At 41.0% G+C, this 21,266-nt stretch overlaps 1 protein-coding gene across 4 annotated transcripts in view; it reads left to right on the top strand.

Moving 5' to 3' along the window:
- The window catches only part of LOC126473403 (formin-like protein), a 469,317-nt gene that overhangs the window by 232,282 nt on the left and 215,769 nt on the right, over positions 1-21,266 (top strand). For all 4 annotated transcript variants that reach the window (XM_050100419.1, XM_050100420.1, XM_050100418.1 and 1 more), the window contains exon 2: positions 1,166-1,249. In XM_050100419.1, coding sequence (XP_049956376.1) covers positions 1,166-1,249 — 84 coding nt within the window. The remainder of the gene's footprint in view (positions 1-1,165; positions 1,250-21,266) is intronic.

The raw sequence follows: 21,266 nt of genomic DNA, 5'->3' as shown, positions 1-21,266 counted from the left end.
TGTCTACTTCGGAAAAACCACGGCTGACTTCCGATTTGCAATATCTTTCACACTTACCGCTACATCGACAGGTGTCTATCTTTTCGTTCAGATGATTTGTATGCCGTTCAGGGATACGTGTTTTAAAGCCCATATCTTTGCTACGGCATCCTATTCAGCTGGGATACATGAACAACTGATAATACATCTCCCACTTTTTGTCAGACAGTCGTCCATATTTTGTTTGTTGCATTACCAGCTCAGTAGCTGGTCTTTCAACATTTGTATTATTAGTGGTAGACTACTTGACATCATTATTATTATTGAATTGTTAGTGGTGTGGTACCTTGGTTCGCACGTAGAGAATAAACTGCTCCTACATCACAATATTTTGTTTTGTTTTTAGGGTTACAGCGAACTGCAGCCGAAAAACACTGATAAAACAAATTACCCAGGTTTTATCGGAAACTGCTGTTAGTCTGTTTAAAAACAAAACACAACATGTCATATACGAAAACGAATTTCACAACTTAGTTATTACTCGCCGGAAACTGACAGCTTACTTACAAAACTGCTGTTCAAATACATTATATTTTATATAATTTTTTTTCTGACCGTCGTTCTCATTCTCAAAGGAGTCAGAACAGTGGTGCAGTCGAGCGAATTTCGGCCTGCAACAATTTCCAGCGTCTCGGTGTGAGAGTTCTTCTATCGACTCGTCTCCGCTATCTACCCCTAGCGGATAGCTGTAGATCACTAACTATATCAGTGCCACTTAGCTGCTCACATCGCGATTCATAGGGATAACCACTCGCGCGCGTTTTCGTCATTTACATCTTGCTGACGAGAAATTTATATTCTAAACTAAAATGTATTGTTGTTATAACGGAATATTTAGCCTTTCGTTTATTTTCTTTTTTAAAAATCACTAAACCGATATCAGCAAGCCAGCTAATCGGGAGCTTATTGTCGTTTGTAAATTTTGGGGGCAAGAACATTCATTCACGGAACAAAGTGATAGATTTCATCTCCAGTTTGTGCTTCGTCTCCAACGACTTCAGCGTCTCTGGGATGTTGAATCATAACACTAGTTTTTCCCTGTTGATATGCTGTGTGCTCTTAGTCTGTAAACAGAAAATGCGCTCTTATTTCTAGTACTAAATGTTTTATTTCTGTTTGTGCGCAGGCCTCGATGGACCTTCCACCCGATAAGGCGAAACTGCTCAAACAGTACGACGACGAGAAGAAGTGGGACATCATCTGTGACCAGGTAAGCAGCAGCGGCGGGCTTTTCTGTCTACTTCACACGGCCTGCAGTTCCATCTCGTGAGGAGTGTGGGATCGGTGGAGCACAGAGGAGAAATTCTGGAGAGCCTCTGGGAACATAGCAAGGCTGCCGCTGGCGCACTTTGCCCGAAAAACACGAATAAGGTGACGGTCACAGGGGCGTCGGCATCTGGAGACTGGGCCGTGCAGTAGCAGTAAGCACTGAGATTTTTGTCACACACACACACACACACACACACACACACACTCTCTCTCTCTCTCTCTCTCTCTCTCTCTCTCTCTCTCTCTCTCTCCAAAAATCACGTGGTTATCGTGCAGTGCAAGGTTAGCCCGTAAGCAGTCTACAGATTCTGCACCTCATTATCTCTCAAGTGCAGACAGGTCCCTCGCAGAAGTGCCGCTTGTTTTGTAAACGCGTTTCGTAGGCATGTTAACAGTTTGCAATCGATATCCAGAGTGAACCGCCTTAAACCTTTTTAAAAGACAAGTCAAGGGCATTTCGTTTGTTTGTTTCGTAGCTCAGGTGCTGCTAATTGTATTGCTATAGAAAAGGAAGAGATAACCACCGCTGTCTCTTACATTTTGATCATATTAACGAGTTCGTGTTTCAATAATTTTGCTACGGCAGCATTGCGGAACGGATACAGAATACGCCAAAGTAAAATTGTTAAAAAAAAAGCTACTACATGCGGAAAATTTGCGATTTATCACAAATTGGAACATTTTACGGACGAATTTTTGTGTTCTAGTGTCTTATGTTCAATATCCCTTCATTTTTCGGGGACTACAGCTCCAGTCATCGAACATACTCATTGTGCACGCCCCCCCCCCCACCCCTCCCCCGTACGGCTTCCTATTGTGAATCCTTCAAAATAAACAAAATGGTTTGAAGATGTGCATTATTCACTGTCTACTAACTAAAATATAAAGCGTTTTTTTGTGGTATGACAACTGAAATCACTGCTCTGTATACAATTCGTATTTGGGTGTTTGTTTTTAAAGTCCCGAATCATATATTTATATTCATGAAGCGCGTAATGACTAACGCAATATGGTGGCTTAAATCGTTTTAACCCTTCATCCGTGAAGATGGTCCAAGACCGAAACTGGTAGAATTTGGATTTAAAATCATGTCATGGATATGACAGGAAAGATCATTCGAAGCAAAAACGTCGGGTAAACCATGTGCTCTACAATGTATGCTTGAAAGGCTATTAGCACTGTTCACTAGATGTCTCACGGTAGCGAAGGTGAACTAGTGATCATCGATCTTAAGGTATGAATTTTAGAGGCCATTTTTACTGGACTTTTTGCTTAGAATTACCGTTCTTGTGAGATCTCTGAGTACTGACCATTCCTCCTGGGCACACTCCGTGTATATGAAAAACCTTCCTCGTGAATCGGAAAGACTCATTGCGTTTCACACCCTCCGTATTCTCCGTCCATAGCAATAGCATCACAGGAGTCAAAGAATTTATGCAGCCTGTTTCCGCATGATTTGGCCTTCCGTCCACGACTCAAAATAAACACATTACCGCTCTCGATGTATCAGATAAATCTTTGAAACCAGGCGCTGATAATTTTGTTTTCCTGATATTTATGGTCGTAATTTTTTTCCCCTACACTGAACTGAGCATTAAGAAGACACGGAAGTGAAAGTCTTCAGCTTTCTTAACATTTTTAAAATAAGAAATAGTGTTGATCAAAGATTCATTACCCGCGACGTTACATCCTTCTGTTCGTCCTTCCCTCTAAGTGTTGAGAAACAATACATACTTCCTTTCGTCCTTCCCTGTAAGTATTGCGAAACCAGTGAACACACATCCATCGTTGGAATAATCCTCGCCGCGAAGTTTTCCTTGTATCGATATACTTCTGGGTGTCCATAGTGATACTTTATCCTTTGGATTGAATCTATTTTGGAAGCATTGATTCCTATGAATAATCGTTAGTTTCACGGATCTTACGGCAACATTCACTCGGTGCCGGCGGAGGGTCGAGTCCTCCCTCGGGCGTGTGTGTGTGTGTGTGTGTGTGTGTGTGTGTGTGTGTGTGTGTCCTTAGGATAATAATTTAGGTTAAGTAGTGTGTAGCTTAGGGACTGATGACCTTAGCAGTTAAGTACTATAAGATTACACACACACACACACACACACACACACACACACACACACACATACACACTCACACACTCAGTTCTGGTCTTACGTTAAATCAGTAAGTGGCTCGAAACAGCATATCCAGACACTACGGGATGATGATGGCATTGAAACAGAGGATGACACGCGAAAAAGCTGAAATACTAAACACCTTTTTCCAAAGCTGTTTCACAGAGGAAGACCGTACTGCAGTTCCTTCTCTAAATCCTCGCACAAACGAAAAAATGGCTGACATCGAAATAAGTATCCAAGGAATAGAAAAGCAACTGGAATCACTCAATAGAGGAAAGTCCACTGGACCTGACGGGATACCAATTCGATTCTACACAGAGTACGCGAAAGAACTTGCCCCCCTTCTAACAGCCGTGTACCGCAAGTCTCTAGAGGAACGGAGGGTTCCAAATGATTGGAAAAAAGCACAGATAGTCCCAGTCTTCAAGAAGGGTCGTCGAGCAGATGCGCAAAACTATAGACCTATATCTCTGACGTCGATCTGTTGTAGAATTTTAGAACATGTTTTTGCACGAGTATCATGTCGTTTTTGGAAACCCAGAATCTACTATGTAGGAATCAACATGGATTCCGGAAACAGCGATCGTGTGAGACCCAACTCGCTTTATTTGTTCATGAGACCCAGAAAATAGTAGATACAGGCTCCCAGGTAGATGCTATTTTTCTTGACTTCCGGAAGGCGTTAGATACGGTTCCGCACTGTCGCCTGATAAACAAAGTAAGAGCCTACGGAATATCAGACCAGCTGTGTGGCTGGATTGAAGAGTTTTTAGCAAACAGAACACAGCATGTTGTTATCAATGGAGAGACGTCTACAGACGTTAAAGTAACCTCTGGCGTGCCACAGGGGAGTGTTATGGGACCATTGCTTTTCACAATATATATAAATGACCTAGTAGATAGTGTCGGAAGTTCCATGCGGCTTTTCGCGGATGATGCTGCAGTATACAGAGAAGTTGCAGCATTAGAAAATTGTAGCGAAATGCAGGAAGATCTGCAGCGGATAGGCACTTGGTGCAGGGAGTGGCAACTGACCCTTAACATAGACAAATGTAATGTATTGCGAATACATAGAAAGAAGGATCCTTTATTGTATGATTATATGATAGCGGAACAAACACTGGTAGCAGTTACTTCTGTAAAATATCTGGGAGTATGCGTGCGGAACGATTTGAAGTGGAATGATCATATAAAATTAATTGTTGGTAAGGCGGGTACCAGGTTGAGATTCATTGGGAGAGTGCTTAGAAAATGTAGTCCATCAACAAAGGAGGTGGCTTACAAAACACTCGTTCGACCTATACTTGAGTATTGCTCATCAGTGTGGGATCCGTACCAGGTCGGGTTGACGGAGGAGATAGAGAAGATCCAAAGAAGAGCGGCGCGTTTCGTCACAGGGTTATTTGGTAACCGTGATAGCGTTACGGAGATGTTTAATAAACTCAAGTGGCAGACTCTGCAAGAGAGGCGCACTGCATCGCGGTGTAGCTTGCTCGCCAGGTTTCGAGAGGGTGCGTTTCTGGATGAGGTATCGAATATATTGCTTCCCCCTACTTATACCTCCCGAGGAGATCACGAATGTAAAATTAGAGAGATTAGAGCGCGCACGGAGGCTTTCAGACAGTCGTTCTTCCCGCGAACCATACGCGACTGGAACAGAAAAGGGAGGTAATGACAGTGGCACGTAAAGTGCCCTCCGCCACACACCGTTGGGTGGCTTGCGGAGTATAAATGTAGATGTAGATGTAGACTAACATTGTCGGCAATTAACACACGATATTAAATTTAAAACAGTAACAGTGTTTGCTGATGCACCAAGGAACTCTCTGAACAAGCACGACGGCCGCAGTCCTTCATTGGGGCCTACATGCTACAGTGAAACAGCTGCCGGATGACAAAAAACCTGTTTTCGAAGTGTGTGAATACCGATAAACAAGTTGTACGAGGAACTTAATTTCCACAGACTGGAGCTAGCAATGTGGAACGGCGGCCGAGAAGCATACACTACGGAGATGTTGGAGGGTATGTTACCATCGTTCATCGTTGGCTGGAATATGCAAAAAAATATATTTTCTCCAAAGATTTTTAGCTTACTTCACCATGCATACTACTTATAATCCAGTAACACTGACAGACATGCAGTCTATGTATAGAGATAAGCAGGTGATTCACGACGACAATCACTGTACACTGTTTACTCTTCTCCTGTTTTGTTAGTGACTGTAGGGTAATGTTGTAGAATTTGTCGACACGCCTAGATGCGAAACATCTTGTACAGACAGAATTTTTCCCATCATAGTTTTCGCTTCATCAGAATATGGAAACACGGGCATACAGAATGATGTACAGTGAAACTGGTTTGATATTTGTTGATATTTAACAACAAATAGAGGCTGAGGTATTGCAATACTTCGTTTTGCCACGTATCATCGCACTGTTAGAGGACTCGTGTTATAGTATTTCACATGCAGCTTAAGCGACTGCTGTTTCTTGCTTTCGATGAGTTGTGGTCGCCAAGCCAATTCCAAAATTAGGCGATTCACACTTACACTAACAGCTGACAGTTGTTCGTATATTGTTAAGACGCTGTGGAGCAACGGTACTATCGAGGTGCTGTGGAGCAACCGTACTATCCAGATAAGTTTGTGAGGTTCACCAAAACGTATCAGTACATATACAGTTTAAATCGACATTGAAATAATTTTTAGTTAAAAGAAGTGCCTAGGTTGTAGGTGGAATTCTGCAATATTGAATATAACATGTAACAAACGTGGAGAAGGGAAAGGAAAAAAATTAAATCCCTGTTTTGAGGCTAGTTTTGGTGCTGCAAGCGAGTGTTCGTTTCAGAAGAAAACACAGCTAGTAAAAAAAAAAAAAAAAAAAAAAAAAAAAATTGAAAGACCAGGATTTTTCTCTCATGGTCGCCTTCGTTTACTGAATCAGTAATATTACAGGAATCGCTGAAAGAGGGCAACTCTCATGTTGCCCTCTTCAGTGTACGTGCATTATAAGTCTTGCACTGTTCAGTGGCCACGATATGGGCTTTGTCGTTTACTCTTTACGGACTTGGTGTTTTGACCAGTCTCCAATTACAGCCGCTGGTAAAAGCTGCACTGAATAGCTTTCTAGGCCGAATACAAAATTAAATTGTAGATCGCAGGACAGAAAATTTGTGCAGTTCCAACATTCCTTTGGCGTAAAGGACCAACAGCTACACCTCATCATTTATCTAGTTCCCTCTCGCAGGTGTATACATATTCCTTAAAGGTCATTAGTTTCGAACGAATCCATTCCTTTTCGAACTGCTAGCTAACTTGACCTTGTGTTGTGTCAAGGAAAGAACAAAAGTTCCATGTATTACATTGGAATTATTTTACAATTAGACTATAAAGGCACGGGTTTGTTCGAAACTTAAGTACCGGTAAGGAATATGTATGTATCAGTGACAGGAAGTTAAATAATATTGTTTCATTTTTTAACAGTTACCTCAGACTTGGGACACTGTCCATGCTAATGATCCACAAGTGTATTTAAAGCAGAAGGCAGAATTGTTTTCGGTTTGATGGAAGCCGTGCTAGGAAACGTTTGCAGGTGAAGTAACACAAAACGTTATTTAGTAAACGGTGCTTTCTTGAAATATTTATTAAAGAAAACTAATTCAGATTAGCACCGTCGACGGCAGCAGTACTCATTGCCTAGTCATATACATAAAAATATGAACAGGCTAAAAAGTTTGTTTCTGGGCGTGCATTTCTAAGAAATCTTAAACTGGAGAAAAAGAAAGCTTCCACCTATATTATTTGGGTTCAGCTACTGTAATTAATAATACCAGTAATATAATAATAATAATAATAATAATAATAATAATAATAATAATAATAATAATTCCCGTGGAGGCCCGGGAAAAGAATAGGCCTCCGGTATCTTCTGCCAGTCGTAAAAGGCGACGGAAAGAACAAACCACTAATAGGGCTAACCCCCCTTTTTAGTGTGATTAGTTGGTTCAGGACAGAACTAAAGAAGCCTCGGACAAGCGCTGTCATGGTCGGGGACGACGCTTGAACCCTATGCCCGCCCACAATGGTAACGACACTGCTAGCCAACTGGAAAATGATTTAAATCCAAATAGAGGTGTTTTGCAAGATATGCTTCCTGCAACCACCCTAGAAGGAAAACAGACAGAGGATGAGATGGTCAGATGAAGTTAATCGACACCTCATGTTCTGTTATTACCAAGCAACAAACCTAGGAACCAACACAACTGGATACAGATCACAAGTATACACAACATTTATTATCAGATACCCAGAATTAAAATTTTTAACAGAACAACGACTAGCTGACTAGATCCGTGTAGTAATCAAAAATAACAGGATACCCCAGTCAGAATTAGAAAACATCAAACAACAAATACTGGAACAAAATAATGTGCAATCAGAAGAAGAAGAAAATACAGTAATGGACTCAAACATCCCAGAGCAAACAAACAAAGAACAACACACATCAGTTAAAAAATCAGAGGAAAACGAAATCTTAAGACAGCCACCAGAACAAGCACAAATAGAACACAGATTGACACACATGTTAGATATAGAAGAAAAATTTCAGCTGACATATATAGAATACAAATACAGACATTAGACCATTCTTGCATAGACCGCCAAATAACCCACAAGTCGAAACAACAATAAAAACTATCAACACAATAATACACAACAAAATAAATGAAAACACAACTATGGAAGAGTTACAACTACTGGTTTATATAGGAGCACTCACTACACTAAATATACATACTAGGCAGAGATCAGAACCAACCAACACACAGAAGAAACCCACAAAACCAGCATGGCAACACAGGCTACAGATCAGAATAGAAAAACTGAGAAAAGACATCGGACAGCTAACACAATTTATAAGAAATGAAATGTCAGAAAAAAACGAAAAAGGTTAGGTAAAATCTCACAACAAGAAGCGATAGAGCAACTAGATAAAAAGAAGCAGAAATTACAAGCATTGGCCAAACTACTTAAAAGATACAAAAAAAGTGAAAATAGAAGGAAGCAAAACCAAACATTCAACACAAACCAAAAGAAATTTTACCAGACAATAGATAACACACAAATTAAAATAGACAATCCACCAAACATAACAGACATGGAACACTTCTGGAGCACCATATGATCAGACCCGGTACAACATAACAGGCATGCACGGTGGATACAAGCAGAAACAGATACATACAAGATGATACCACAAATGCCTGAAGTGATAATTTTGCAACATGAAGTCACCCGAGCAATTAATTCTACTCACAATTGGAAAACCCCTGGAAAAGATAAAATAGCAAATTTCTGGCTAAAGAAATTCACCTCAACACATCCACATCTAACTAAATTATTTAAGTTACATTGCAGACCCACACACATTCCCTGATACACTTACACATGGAATAACTTATCTGAAACCTAAAGACCAAGCAGACACAGCAAACCCAGCAAAATATCGCCCCATAACATGCCTACCAACAATATACAAAATATTAACGTCAGTCATTACACAGAAATTAATGACAAATACAACACAGAACAAAATTATAAATGAAGAACAAAAAGGCTGTTGCAAAGGAGCACGAGGATGTAAAGAGCAACTGATAATAGATGCAGAGGTGACATATCAAGCTAAAACTAAACAAAGGTCGCTACACTATGCATACATTGATTACCAAAAAGCTTTTGATAGTGTACCCCACTCATGGTTACTACAAATTTTGGAAATATGCAAAGTAGATCCTAAATTGATACAGTTCCTAAACATCTTCTTCTTAAGTTGCCAATCCTAAGATTGATTTGCAGCAGCTCTCCATTCAGTGCGATTGTCGGCCAGCCTCTTCAATTCCGTGAAACTTCCGCATCCTAGGTCCTGCATTATCTGGCTTATGTACTTTCTTCTAGGTCTGCCTCTTGCCCTTTTGCCCTCCACAAGGCCTTCCGTTATAGTGTGGAGAAGACTTTCATGTCTCAGAATGTGTCCCATCCATATATCTCTCCTCTTCTTGACCGTCTTCCAAAGAACTGGAACTTCCTCCGCTCTCTGCAGGACTTCTTCATTTGTCATCCTGGCCGTCCATGGAATTTTTAACATCCTTCGCAGACACCACATTTCGAATCCTTCAAACCTTCTTCTTTCGTCCTCTCCAAGTGTCCAGGTTTCGCTGCCGTAGAGAAGCACACTCCCAACAAAGGTCTTTATTACCCGCTTCCTTAACGACAGACTTACCATATTTGATGTGAGGAGTCCTTTCCTTTTATAGAATGCAATATTTGCCAGATTTATTCTACTTATTACATCTTTCCTACTACGACCATCTGATGTTATTCTGCTTCCCAAGTAGACAGTCTTGTATTTCTTTCAGCTTCTCTCCATTCAGCCTTATATTCGTAATTGCTTGATTATTTTGTTTGCTTGCAACTAAGATTTTTGTTTTTGACTTATTAATTTTCATGTTGTACCGTGTAGCAAGAGTGTTTTCCATTTCCTCCAGCACTACTTGTAATTCTTCCTCATTTTCCGCTAGGACAGCAATGTCATCCGCAAAACGCAGCATATCAAGTATTTTTCCCTGGATCCTGATTCCATTAGCTTGTCCTAACTTTTCTCTGACCTCGTCCATTGCTTTCTGTATGTACATATTAAAGAGGACAGGGGAGAGTGCACATCCCTGTCTCACACCCTGTTTAATTTTTGCTTGTTGTTGATGTTCCCCACATCTCACTATTGCCACCTCTTCTTTGTATGTTCCATATCGTTCTCCTGTCCTTGTACTTAGCTCCAGTTTCCCTCAATACCTGGAATAGTTTTTTTCCATTCAACCTTATCAAAGGCTTTTTCGAGGTCAATAAATGCTATGTAGGTGTCCTTTCCTTTTCCCATTCTCTTTTCTATTATGAGCCTTAGGGCCATAATGGCTTCTCGCGTACCTCTCCCTCTTCCAAAGCCAAACTGGTCTTCTGTGAGCATGCATTCCACGTTCCCTTCAATTCTTCTGAGGAGGATGGTCGTCAAAATTTTTGATGCATGTAATGTTAGGCTGAGGGTTCTGTATTGTGCACACGATTTTGCTGGCATTTTCTTTGGTAATGGAACAATAATACACTTTTTGAAGTCCTCAGGCAGCTCTCCAGTTTCATATATTTGGCAGATTAATTTATACAATTTATCTTTTAGTTCTGTTCCAGCTGCTTTGATGATTTCTGCAGGCAATGAGTCAATTCCTGGTGCTTTTCCGTGCTTAAGTGCCTGTAGTGCCTGATCAAATTCAGACCTTAGTATGCTGTCTCCTAGTTCATCTTTATCTACTTCGTCCTCACTTTCAATCATGTCATCTTGTACGTTGCCCCCATAAAATTTCTCTAGGTATTCTTTCCACGTTAGTGCTATATCTTCATGATTATACACCATCTTATTATCCTCTCTTATTAGGGCATTACATCTAATCCTTTGTCCTCCTGAAAAGAAGCGTTTCACTGTTTTGTATGCTAATTCAAGGTTCCCTTTCTTCAGAAGGTCTTCAACGTCTTTGCATCTGTCTTCAAGGAATCTTTCTTTTACTTGCTTCAACTTCCTGTTGATTTTGTTCCTAAGCACTCGGTATGCCGTTTTCCCTTCTTCCGTTTCATTATTTTTGAGCTTCCTTCTTTCCTCAAACATAAGTATTATTTCATCAGTTATCCACTCCTTCCTCTTTCCAGGTTTTTGTTTTCCAACTATCTCTTCAGCTGCTTTTATTAGGTCATCTCTCATATTTTCCCAATGTTGTTCTACATTCTCTATAGGATGCTGTTGAATTAGAACCTTAGCCCTTTCTTGGAACTCCTTCTGTGTCTCACGGTTTCCAAGCTTCCCTATATCCAGTTTTCCATTTCCTATTTTCTTCCTTATGCATTTGAACTTGAGTCGGCATTCCGCAACAACCATGTTGTGATCACTCACAATATCTGGGCTTGCGTATGCTCTAGAGTCTTTTAGTTGATTTCTAAATCTATTTTTGACTAGAATGTAATCAATTTGGTATCGTTCTCTATCCCCTGGTGACTTCCAGGTGTATCTTCTACGGGGGTTGAAACCACGTCTTCGATATTATAAGTTGATTCCTGTTACAAAATTCTATAAGTCGGTCTCCTCTATCATTCCTTTTACCAAGGCCGTAGCGTCCAACAGCTGGCTGTACCTCTTTATCTCCTACTATTGCGTTCCAGTCTCCCATGATTATTAAATTTGTTTCTCCTTTGATTCCTCTCAAGGCCCCATTTAACTCTTCATATACAGCTTCAACTTCCTCATCCTCCTGGTTTGTGGTAGGCATATAGACCTGTATCACAACCGTCTCTGTAGGTTTGGTATCCAGACTGACAAGTATTATCCTTCCTCCATATTGTATATATCCCTTCACTCTCTGCCCCAATTTTCGACTCATAACTACTCCAACCCCACCTGCTCCAGGTCTATCTTCTATCGTTCCTGTGTGAATTATCCTGTACTCATCACTCCAGAAATCTCCGCAGTTAGGCCATCTCATTTCAGACACTCCTAGTATATCCAACTTCATTTTCTTCATTTCTTGCTTAAGGTTTTCGAGCTTCCCCATCTGCAGTAAGGTGCGGACGTTCCACGTTCCAATTCTACTATAGCTCTTTTTATTTCCTTTCTTCCTATGAACTGTTGAAACGAGATCTCTGGTAGTCCCCTCCCGGAGAACCGAATGAGGGGCTATTACTCCGGATTGAATTTTTACTAGAGCTTGTTTCATATTCATATTATGGCTGCTGATACTTGAGAAATCTAACTAGATCTTTAATGAAGTGGTTTCTCCTTGCCTTCTTCATTCTATGCCGTTGGCCATCATGTGGCTCTTCCGCCTTTAGGGACAGTTTCCCATCCCAAGGACAAGAGAGTGCCCTGCCTCTACCTGCTCATCCGCCCTCCTAGGAGGCCGTTTCGCTTCGTAGAGGGTGTCTCCTTATTCCGGGAGATACTCGGTCGCCATATCCTCGTTAGTGGTAACAGGGTGTACCGTGCAGCAATCCTTGGCTGCAACTCGTGAAGGTGAGGTTGGCATTTGTATGGAGAGGCTGTTTGAGACGCATCACATACCTTACACCCCTTCCTAAACATAGTAATGAAAAATTGGAAAACCACACTTAATATCCAAACAAATTCAAATAACATCACATCACAGCCAATACAGATTAAGCGTGGAATATACCAAAGAGCCTCATTAAGTACTTTCTGGTTCTGCCTTGCTCTGAACCCATTATCCAACATGCTAAATAATACAAATTATGGATGCAATATTACTGGAACATACCCACACAAAATCACACATCTGCTATACATGGATGATCTAAAACTAATGGCAGCAACAAATCAACAACTCAACCAATTACTAAAGATAACAGAAGTATTCAGCAATGATATAAATATGACTTTTGGAACAGACAAATGTAAGAAAAATAGCGTAGTCAAGGGAAAACACACTAAACAAGAAGATTACATATTGGATAACCACAGCGACTGCATAGAAGCAACGGAAAAAACAGATGCCTATAAATATCTAGGATACAGACAAAAAATAGGAATAGTTAATACAAATATTGAAGAAGAACTAAAAGAAAAATATAGACAAAGATTAACAAAAATACTGAAAACAGAATTGACAGCAAGAAACAAGACAAAAGCTATAAATACTTATGCTATACCAATATTGACCTACTAATTTGGAGTAGTGAAATGGAGTAACACAGATTTAGAAGCACTCAATACACTTACACGATCACAATGCCACAAATATAGAATACATCACATACATTCAGCAACTGAAAAATTCACATTAAGCAGAAAGGAAGGAGAAAGGGGATTTATCGACATAAAAAAACTACATTATGGACAGGTAGACAATTTAAGAAAATTCTTTCTAGAACGAGCAGAAAGTAGCAAAATACACAAAGCAAACACTCATATAAATACATCGGCTACACCACTGCAATTTCATAACCACTTCTACAACCCTTTCGATCACATAACATCAACAGATACGAAGAAAGTAAATTGGAAAAAGAAAACACTGCATGGCAAGCACCCGTATCATCTAACACAGCCACACATCGATCAAGACGCATCCAACACATGGCTAAGAAAAGGCAATATATACAGTGAGACGGAAGGATTCATGATTGCAATACAGGATCAAACAATAAACACCAGATATTACAGCAAGCATATTATTAAAGATCCCAATACCACAACAGATAAATGCAGACTATGCAAACAACAAATAGAAACAGTAGGTCACATCACAAGCGGATGTACAATACTAGCAAATACAGAATACCCCAGAAGACATGACAGTGTAGCAAAAATAATACATCAACAGCTTGCCTTACAACATAAACTTATAAAACAACATGTTCCCACATACAAGTATGCACCACAAAATTAACTGGAGAACGATGAATACAAATTATGCTGGAACAGAACCATTATCACGGATAAAACAACACCACATAACAAACCTGACATCATACTCACCAATAAAAAGAAGAAATTAACACAACTAATCGAAATATCCATACCCAATACAACAAATATACAAAAGAAAACAGGAGAAAAAATTGAAAAATACATCCAACTGGCTGAGGAAATCAAGGACATATGGCATCAGGATAAAGTTGACATTATACCAATTGTACTATCAACTACAGGAGCCATACCACACAATATCCACCAGTACATCAATGCAATACAGCTACATCCAAACTTATATATACAACTACAGAAATCTGTAATTATTGACACTTGTTCAATTACCCGAAAGTTCCTAAATGCAATGTAACATATACCGTACAGTTAAAAGGAAGTCACGCTTGATCAAGGTCCGCGTCACCTTCCATTTTTAACCAGACATAACGTCTGAGACAAGAAAGAAATAATAATAATAATAATAATAATAATAATAATAATAATAATAATAATAATAATAATATTGGTAACTTGCAACTTTGGCGGACATAAAAATTGATAAGTAAACATGCTTACTCATTAACGTATCAAGAGGGATTTTGGTGCAGTTTTTCACTTCAGCATAAATTGTATGTTGCGCAGTAGAAGTTAGTTGTACTAGCGGATGGGACCCACTCTCCTGCGTCTTGTAGGCTTATTTGCAAGCGGATTGTACTATTGAAACCAGTCACAAGTAACATACTAGAAGCGGAATACCTAACTTTGCACCAGAAGAGGACGTAATCTGCAGCAATAGAACAGCTCGACAGTCTGCCCATGTGGAAACAAACTCCTGACACGTTTTCAGATACACATTACCGACGTTTCACTGTGGCAACACCTTCTGTACTGTACTAAAAATTTAGAATGGAAATAAGCGCTAAGTTACGAGTTTCAACTTTGCGACCATGTGGCTATACAGTTTTTTAAACAGTGCGCGAGTGTTTAAGTGGCACGTTTGACGAGAGACAGGACGAACTAAACCTAATACACAACAGCGCCGCTGCCTTTCAACGTCCAGGCTAGCAGCTACGCAGAGAGGTAGTAGCTCTTACAGCGGAGATTAATCATGCAAGTACTTCTTGGTACCATGTGAGGCTGACATTGACGTCAGCAGGTGAAACATCTGAGATGGTGATGGGTATCCGTATTCGCGATCTAGCCAGTAATGTTCTCGGTAATCTCCGCACAGAACACGTGTTTAGCGTGGGACAGCAGTGGCTGTACTTGCCTCCTCAGAGGCGTGGTCCTGACAGCGAGCGGTGACGCCGGCGTTAAATCTTGCAGCTCGTGCCGACAGGTTGATCCATTCAGTGTGTGTGTGGGGGGGGGGGCAGGTTGCCAAATGGATCACAGTTCACGGCTGTGACAAGACTCTCGTACCGCAGGACGAGCGAGTTTAAATGAGGACAGATTGTCCGCCCTCCCGCCACCTACCACTCGGGAGGTTAAAGGTCGTAGACATCTGTTCTCTGGAAGCGTCTGTGGACCGCATGGCAGACGGTACTTCATCTTACCAGTTATTAAGGCTTCTTCCAGTTCCCCTCAAGTACTGAATACCAGAAGAACAATTGCTTTAATGTCTTTGCGCGCTGTAACTAGTCACATCTTTCCTTCGCGGTACCTACGGTCGCGTTTCGTAGGTATTGTATACACCAAGAAAAGCTCCGCGTTCTGCCCCTCATGGGCCAATTGTGTCATCTCTTATCAGTGACGCATTTGGTACGGTATGGAGTAGGGATGGAAAAAAGATACCGGTCTTTCAGTTCCAAATAAGTTATTTTTCTGTGTTTGGTTGGTATCTGTTATAACAGGTGTTTATTTTTTACTGATAACTGAGTAAAAAACCGAAATATGAATTACCTATAACAACACTGCTGAAGTTTTTAAATAAACTGTTCTTAAAATTTACTTTGATATTTAGAATTTGATTTGTTTTGAAATATTATTTTTACGTAAAATGAGAAAAGCAATGACAATGGCGACATAAACGAGCAACAAACGCTTCGCATAAGAATTGGTGTACACGATTGCTGAGACAGTAATGCCCCTGTTGCCGTGTGTCGTGCCTTAAAGAACGCGTGTACGTGCAGTGTGTAAGACTTGGCCGCCACCTGGTCTGTACCGTAATATCTCGCTGTCGTCGTCGGTCATACGTTGTACTGCAGAATGGCACCAAGCATAGTCTGGATGTATTTCTACGAAGTGACATAACATTGCCGTACAGTGCTTTATTTGCGTTAAAAAAATTGTCTCCTAATTGTATGAAAAACAAAAAAACTATTCATTCATTACGGACAGTAAAAATAGAAAGCAGCCGATCTGCTGCCTGCCTCTACATAATACGCCTTTATCAGCTTGTAGCGCTTGAAAACGTACAAATTAACATAAACAGTCTTATTCAGCTTCAGTTGTCACACTTTGGCATGACTGTTTGTGATGCCCAAATACTGAATTGAACGCTGATTATAACACGATTTTAAGCAGTTTTTCAAAAAATTCTAATGAATAGAGAATACTGGTGTGTTTTTGTTGCAGTAGTAAACACCACTTTCCGAGAAAAACAGCGAACGCTGGACGTACGAACTTTCCTTATATTTGCCCATTTAATTCAACATTTTCATTGTATGTATCTTGAAACTGAAAGAGTCAAAATTTTTTCAATCTTTGTTTGATTTCTACATATATTACAGGAAATAATCCGAACAAAAACAGATAATCGGTTATTTCAGAAACCGGCTATTTTGAGCGGTTTTAACAGTCAGGTAAACTGCCGTGGAAAAAGCGATATTACCGAAAACCGGTTGTTTCAGCGATAACCGCTCTTCCTAGTATGGAGAGACGTGGGGTCAGCACACCATCCATCCGGTCGTTGTCGGCTTTCTTAACCTTGGAGCCGCTGCTTCTCTCTCACTCATTGAGCTTCTGAATTGACATTAAGAGGCAGTGAACCCCGTTGTAGTCCTCTCACGAAGGAAAAATCCCTGGCAGTACCGGTAATCGAACCCGGTTCCTTAGCTTAGCAGCCAGACACGCTGACCACTGACCACTGAGCTGTGGAGGCGGATAGCACATACGTAGTTCGTTATTTAAAGCTGGTTCTTGAAACTTTTCTTAGATTTTGTCAGAGTAGTTAGCGTCTACCTTGCCAGTTGTCTCTCTTCAGCATCTCTGTGACACTTTCCCACGGTAAAACAAACTTCTGACCATTCGTGCTGCCATTATCTCTGTGGGTTTAATATCGCCTCTTAGTCCTCTCTGGAACTGTTCCCGCACACTGGAGCAATATGCAAGGAAGGGGCTCAGGAGTATTAAGTAAGAAATATAGTTCACAACCAATGAACCGAAGTCTACCATCTGTTTTACTTCCGACTGAGCTTATTCCATTACATATCCCCACAAATTATTAAGTCCAAGTATTTATGGCTTGACATATTCCAATTGTCTCATTGGCATTGTAGGCAGTTAGCTTTTCCACGATTGATTCCTGACCATTCGAGCAAATGATTTGGTTACCCAGATCGCCCAATAAGAATCCCATCGAACATTTATGGGACATAATTGAGAGATAAGTTCGTGTGCAGACTCTTGCACCAACAACACTTTTGCAATTACGGACGACTATAGAAGCAGCATGGCTCAATATTTCTGCACGGGCCTTCCAGCGACTTTTGAATCAATGCCACGTCGATTTGCTGTATTGCGCCGGGCGAAAGGAGATCAGACAGGATGTTTGGAGGTATCGCATGACTTTAGTCACCTCGTTGTATTTTACTGAATAAAAGACCCATCACACACACACACACACACACACACACACACACACACACACACACACACTTACTTTTTACACTAGGTTGTGAACGTGTTAGTTAAGTAATTTATCCCATTGCTGTCATGCGAATATGGAATCGTTGGATTCAGGATGGCCGTAGTGAACGGCATGTAGGAACTCTGCTGCCCCCAGCTAGGGGGACATACATATTGTTCGCTAGGCCGTGCGAGGTCGTATCACTACGTCAGGATACGAGTTTGTTTACAGCAATAACTCACACTGACAGTGCGACGTTGTCTAGAGACCACCGACTATCGTTGTTGGGGCAGAGAGAGATGCGCCCATAGAGTAGAAATAGGAGTATGTCTGTCGTTAGCACCACGTTCTGCCCAATGTTGTCAGCATTATGCTGAAACTTTCACGTGATCTCGGGACGATGATGTGTTTTTAAGCCCAGGACCCATTGGCCACCACGTCAAATAATTCCATAATGCATTTCAAATGGTGGCATTTACGAAGGTCGTCAACAGACCGTCACACCACGGAACGTCAAGGTTTCTCGGGAAGAAAGTTTCGACGGTATCGTCATCTGCGCACAACGTAAATAAACCTATATTGGCCAAGTTCATTCGTGTTATAGTAGTGGATTTCGTCTTCTTGTGTCTTTGTAATCTTTTGTTTTATTATTGCGCTTTGTTTTCGTAGCAAATTGCAGACCTTTCAGAACGACTCGGATATCTTTCCATTGAGTGGTCTTACAAAAGCGAGGTCAGATATCAGACAGCGAAAAATTACATAGATTTTACATTAACGGAAAAGCCGTACTCCCAAATTAAATTGACGAAGCAATTTCATTTAATGACGCTTTACGTAAATAAAAATTAATGAATTAGTTTAACAGGCTCCATTTATTCGTTTATAGCTATTATTTGACGTGTTTGTATAAATATATTCCCTCTAGGAAATAAATGTCGATTTTTTAAAATTTTATTTCAATTCTCAGCAGTTTACCAAAGAAAATCTAGATCACAAGCTACGAAATTCGCTTTGGCTTTTCGTAAACTTTGTCGTTATTAGTTTCTCGATTCCGATACTATACTGTGACCTTTTGTATCACCGATGGTGACTGGTAACATCAGTTTCGCCATTGGTACTGGACTAAGCGAACTGACATGACATGGCGTGACGGACAGTATGAATAGATGCTGACGTGATTGCGCCGTGACGTGATGCCCTTTCATTTTCCTCTTCAAAGCTAAGAACTCAGTTTATTCCAGGTATCAAACGCAAATTGTTATGTTGTCTACAAAACGCCTGTACCAAGTCCACACCACCTGCATAGGGAATCCGTCTGTACTAGCGGTATGATGACATTGAAAATTAGTAGCATGTATTACGGACAAACCTACGCCGTCCCGAGATCACGTGACTACGGTGGCAGTGTGTTTTAAAAACAGAAAATCAACTCTGCGCATCTGAGTGCTCAGTTCAGAGATATTTCTACTCTGTGAATGCGTCCAAAGACACTGTGCACAGGAGGCGTACAACACGTCGTTTTTATAAATGAGTATTGATTTTACGTACAGCATCGTGGTGGGCCCAACCGTGTGCGGAGGCTCTAAAGAGAACGAAAGTTGCTCCATTGAAATAGCGATTTTCACAAGATGCGGCACATAACGTTATGGTACTTAATGCCTTTGGGTAGACAACATAATAATCTCTTGTTTACCATAGGCTGTAATTTTGACAACAGGCCCGGTGCATTTTGTGTGCCGTATGTTTCGAGGTCTCCGCGGCGTCAACTTCAAACAAAATAACGCGAGCCGCATGTTGCCCGTACTTTCCTAACGTACCTCCATACAGTGTGTTACACTGTTGCACGTCCTGCAGATTTCCCAACCGTTGAAAACGTGAGGTCAACGGGATGCTGGGACACTGGCAAGCCGCCACTCTCTAGCAACTACGATTGATAACCTATGGCGTTGAGCTGCGCTAGAATGGAATGACTACCAGTGTCTGTTATCCAAGCTCAGAGTCACTCGATGCCCATCCGAGTTACAGCCATTGTTGCTGCCAGAGGTTAAAGCGCTGTGTGCTAAAATTTCGCGTGCCGCGCCCTGCAAAAAACGTATAGATTTAGTCATCTACTCCTCGTTCTCTACTGTACACGCACAACAGGTAAAATTTCATTTTCTATCCTTCCTGGTGTTCCACTTTTAATGGAGTTTTTAGTGTTTACAAGGCATTGCAGAAGGCAGAAAGGAAACACTTTGCCCCTTACCTTCTTTTGCCGTTGGGCCTGCCTGCAATGAAACTGTTTCCTGCTAATACACAGTTTCTAAATGGTGTGAGAGTGATTGAATTCTGCTACGGAACGGCGCGGAGGCTGTGCGGGCCTGAGCGCCTATGCCCTGTCAGCCACTTGAGCTGATGGCCGCTTCCCTCTCGACGTCGCGTCCACACTTCCCGTGTCGTATGCTAGCGCCCACTGTTGACTGCGTCATGTCCGCTTCCACAAGGCTCCTTTCTGCCCTATCATGACTGCAATCTGTGCCTCCCGATGACACGACTCTGTATCGCGTTAGAAACTATCTATAGTAACGTTACTCCGCCCCCCCTTCCCCCGTCGTCTCTCTCTCTCTCTCTCTCTCTCTCTCTCTCTCTCTCTCTCTCTCTCTCTCTCTCTCCACCCCCACTCCACATGTTAACCTCACGCAAGATGTAATGAACGATTGAATTTATTGTAGTTTGGTTTTCGCCAAAAGGTGGTACTCAGATGGGCAGATAAATTTGTATGTTAAATCCTTTGAATTCTAGTATTACCCGAAATATTGAACCAAGCAGTTTTCATAAGACATAATGAAAGCCCCTAAACCAGCTGCAACAAGCTAATATGACTGATACTTTACACGACCGGCCTGTTTGGCATAATAAAGTGACTTGTCAATTGAAGTCATGTCGTAGCAAGTGAAATATTTTTGGTAGTGAAAAAACGTAAAACATGCATATTGGCGGTTCAGTGTATTGGCGGTTCAGTGTGGTTCAAATGACTCTGAGCACTATGGGACTTAACATCTATGGTCATCAGTCCCCTAGAAGACAGTTCAGCATATTGCCAGTTCAGCATAAATATGCTACATGTACTTCGTAAATATACAACATCGATGTAAAGAACTGTCAAAGTACTTTTCACAATTTGTAACGACAAAAAATATTATACTTCTCACTCCTTGAAAGAAAAAGCTAGAGATGCAATGTGGTCTACACTTCCAACTAGACTGCACTTGATAAGTGATCAAGTGTGATATAGTCGAAACAGGACTATCGTGTAAAATATTAAGCATGTTACCTTATTGCAGCTTGCTTTGGAGCTTTCATTTTCATTATATCTTATAATAACGGATACTAAGCTGCAGGCCCAACGGAACGTAAAATATTGACAAGCAGTTTTTTAACAAGGTACTACATTGTTTTTAACGTCATTCGATAGCTCTGGA

This window comes from Schistocerca serialis, chromosome 4 (assembly GCF_023864345.2).
Source record: "Schistocerca serialis cubense isolate TAMUIC-IGC-003099 chromosome 4, iqSchSeri2.2, whole genome shotgun sequence".
In the NCBI taxonomy this organism is placed as follows: Eukaryota; Metazoa; Arthropoda; class Insecta; order Orthoptera; family Acrididae; genus Schistocerca; species Schistocerca serialis.
Note: the sequence above shows the minus strand (reverse complement) of the source record. Positions and strands in the feature narration are given on the sequence as shown.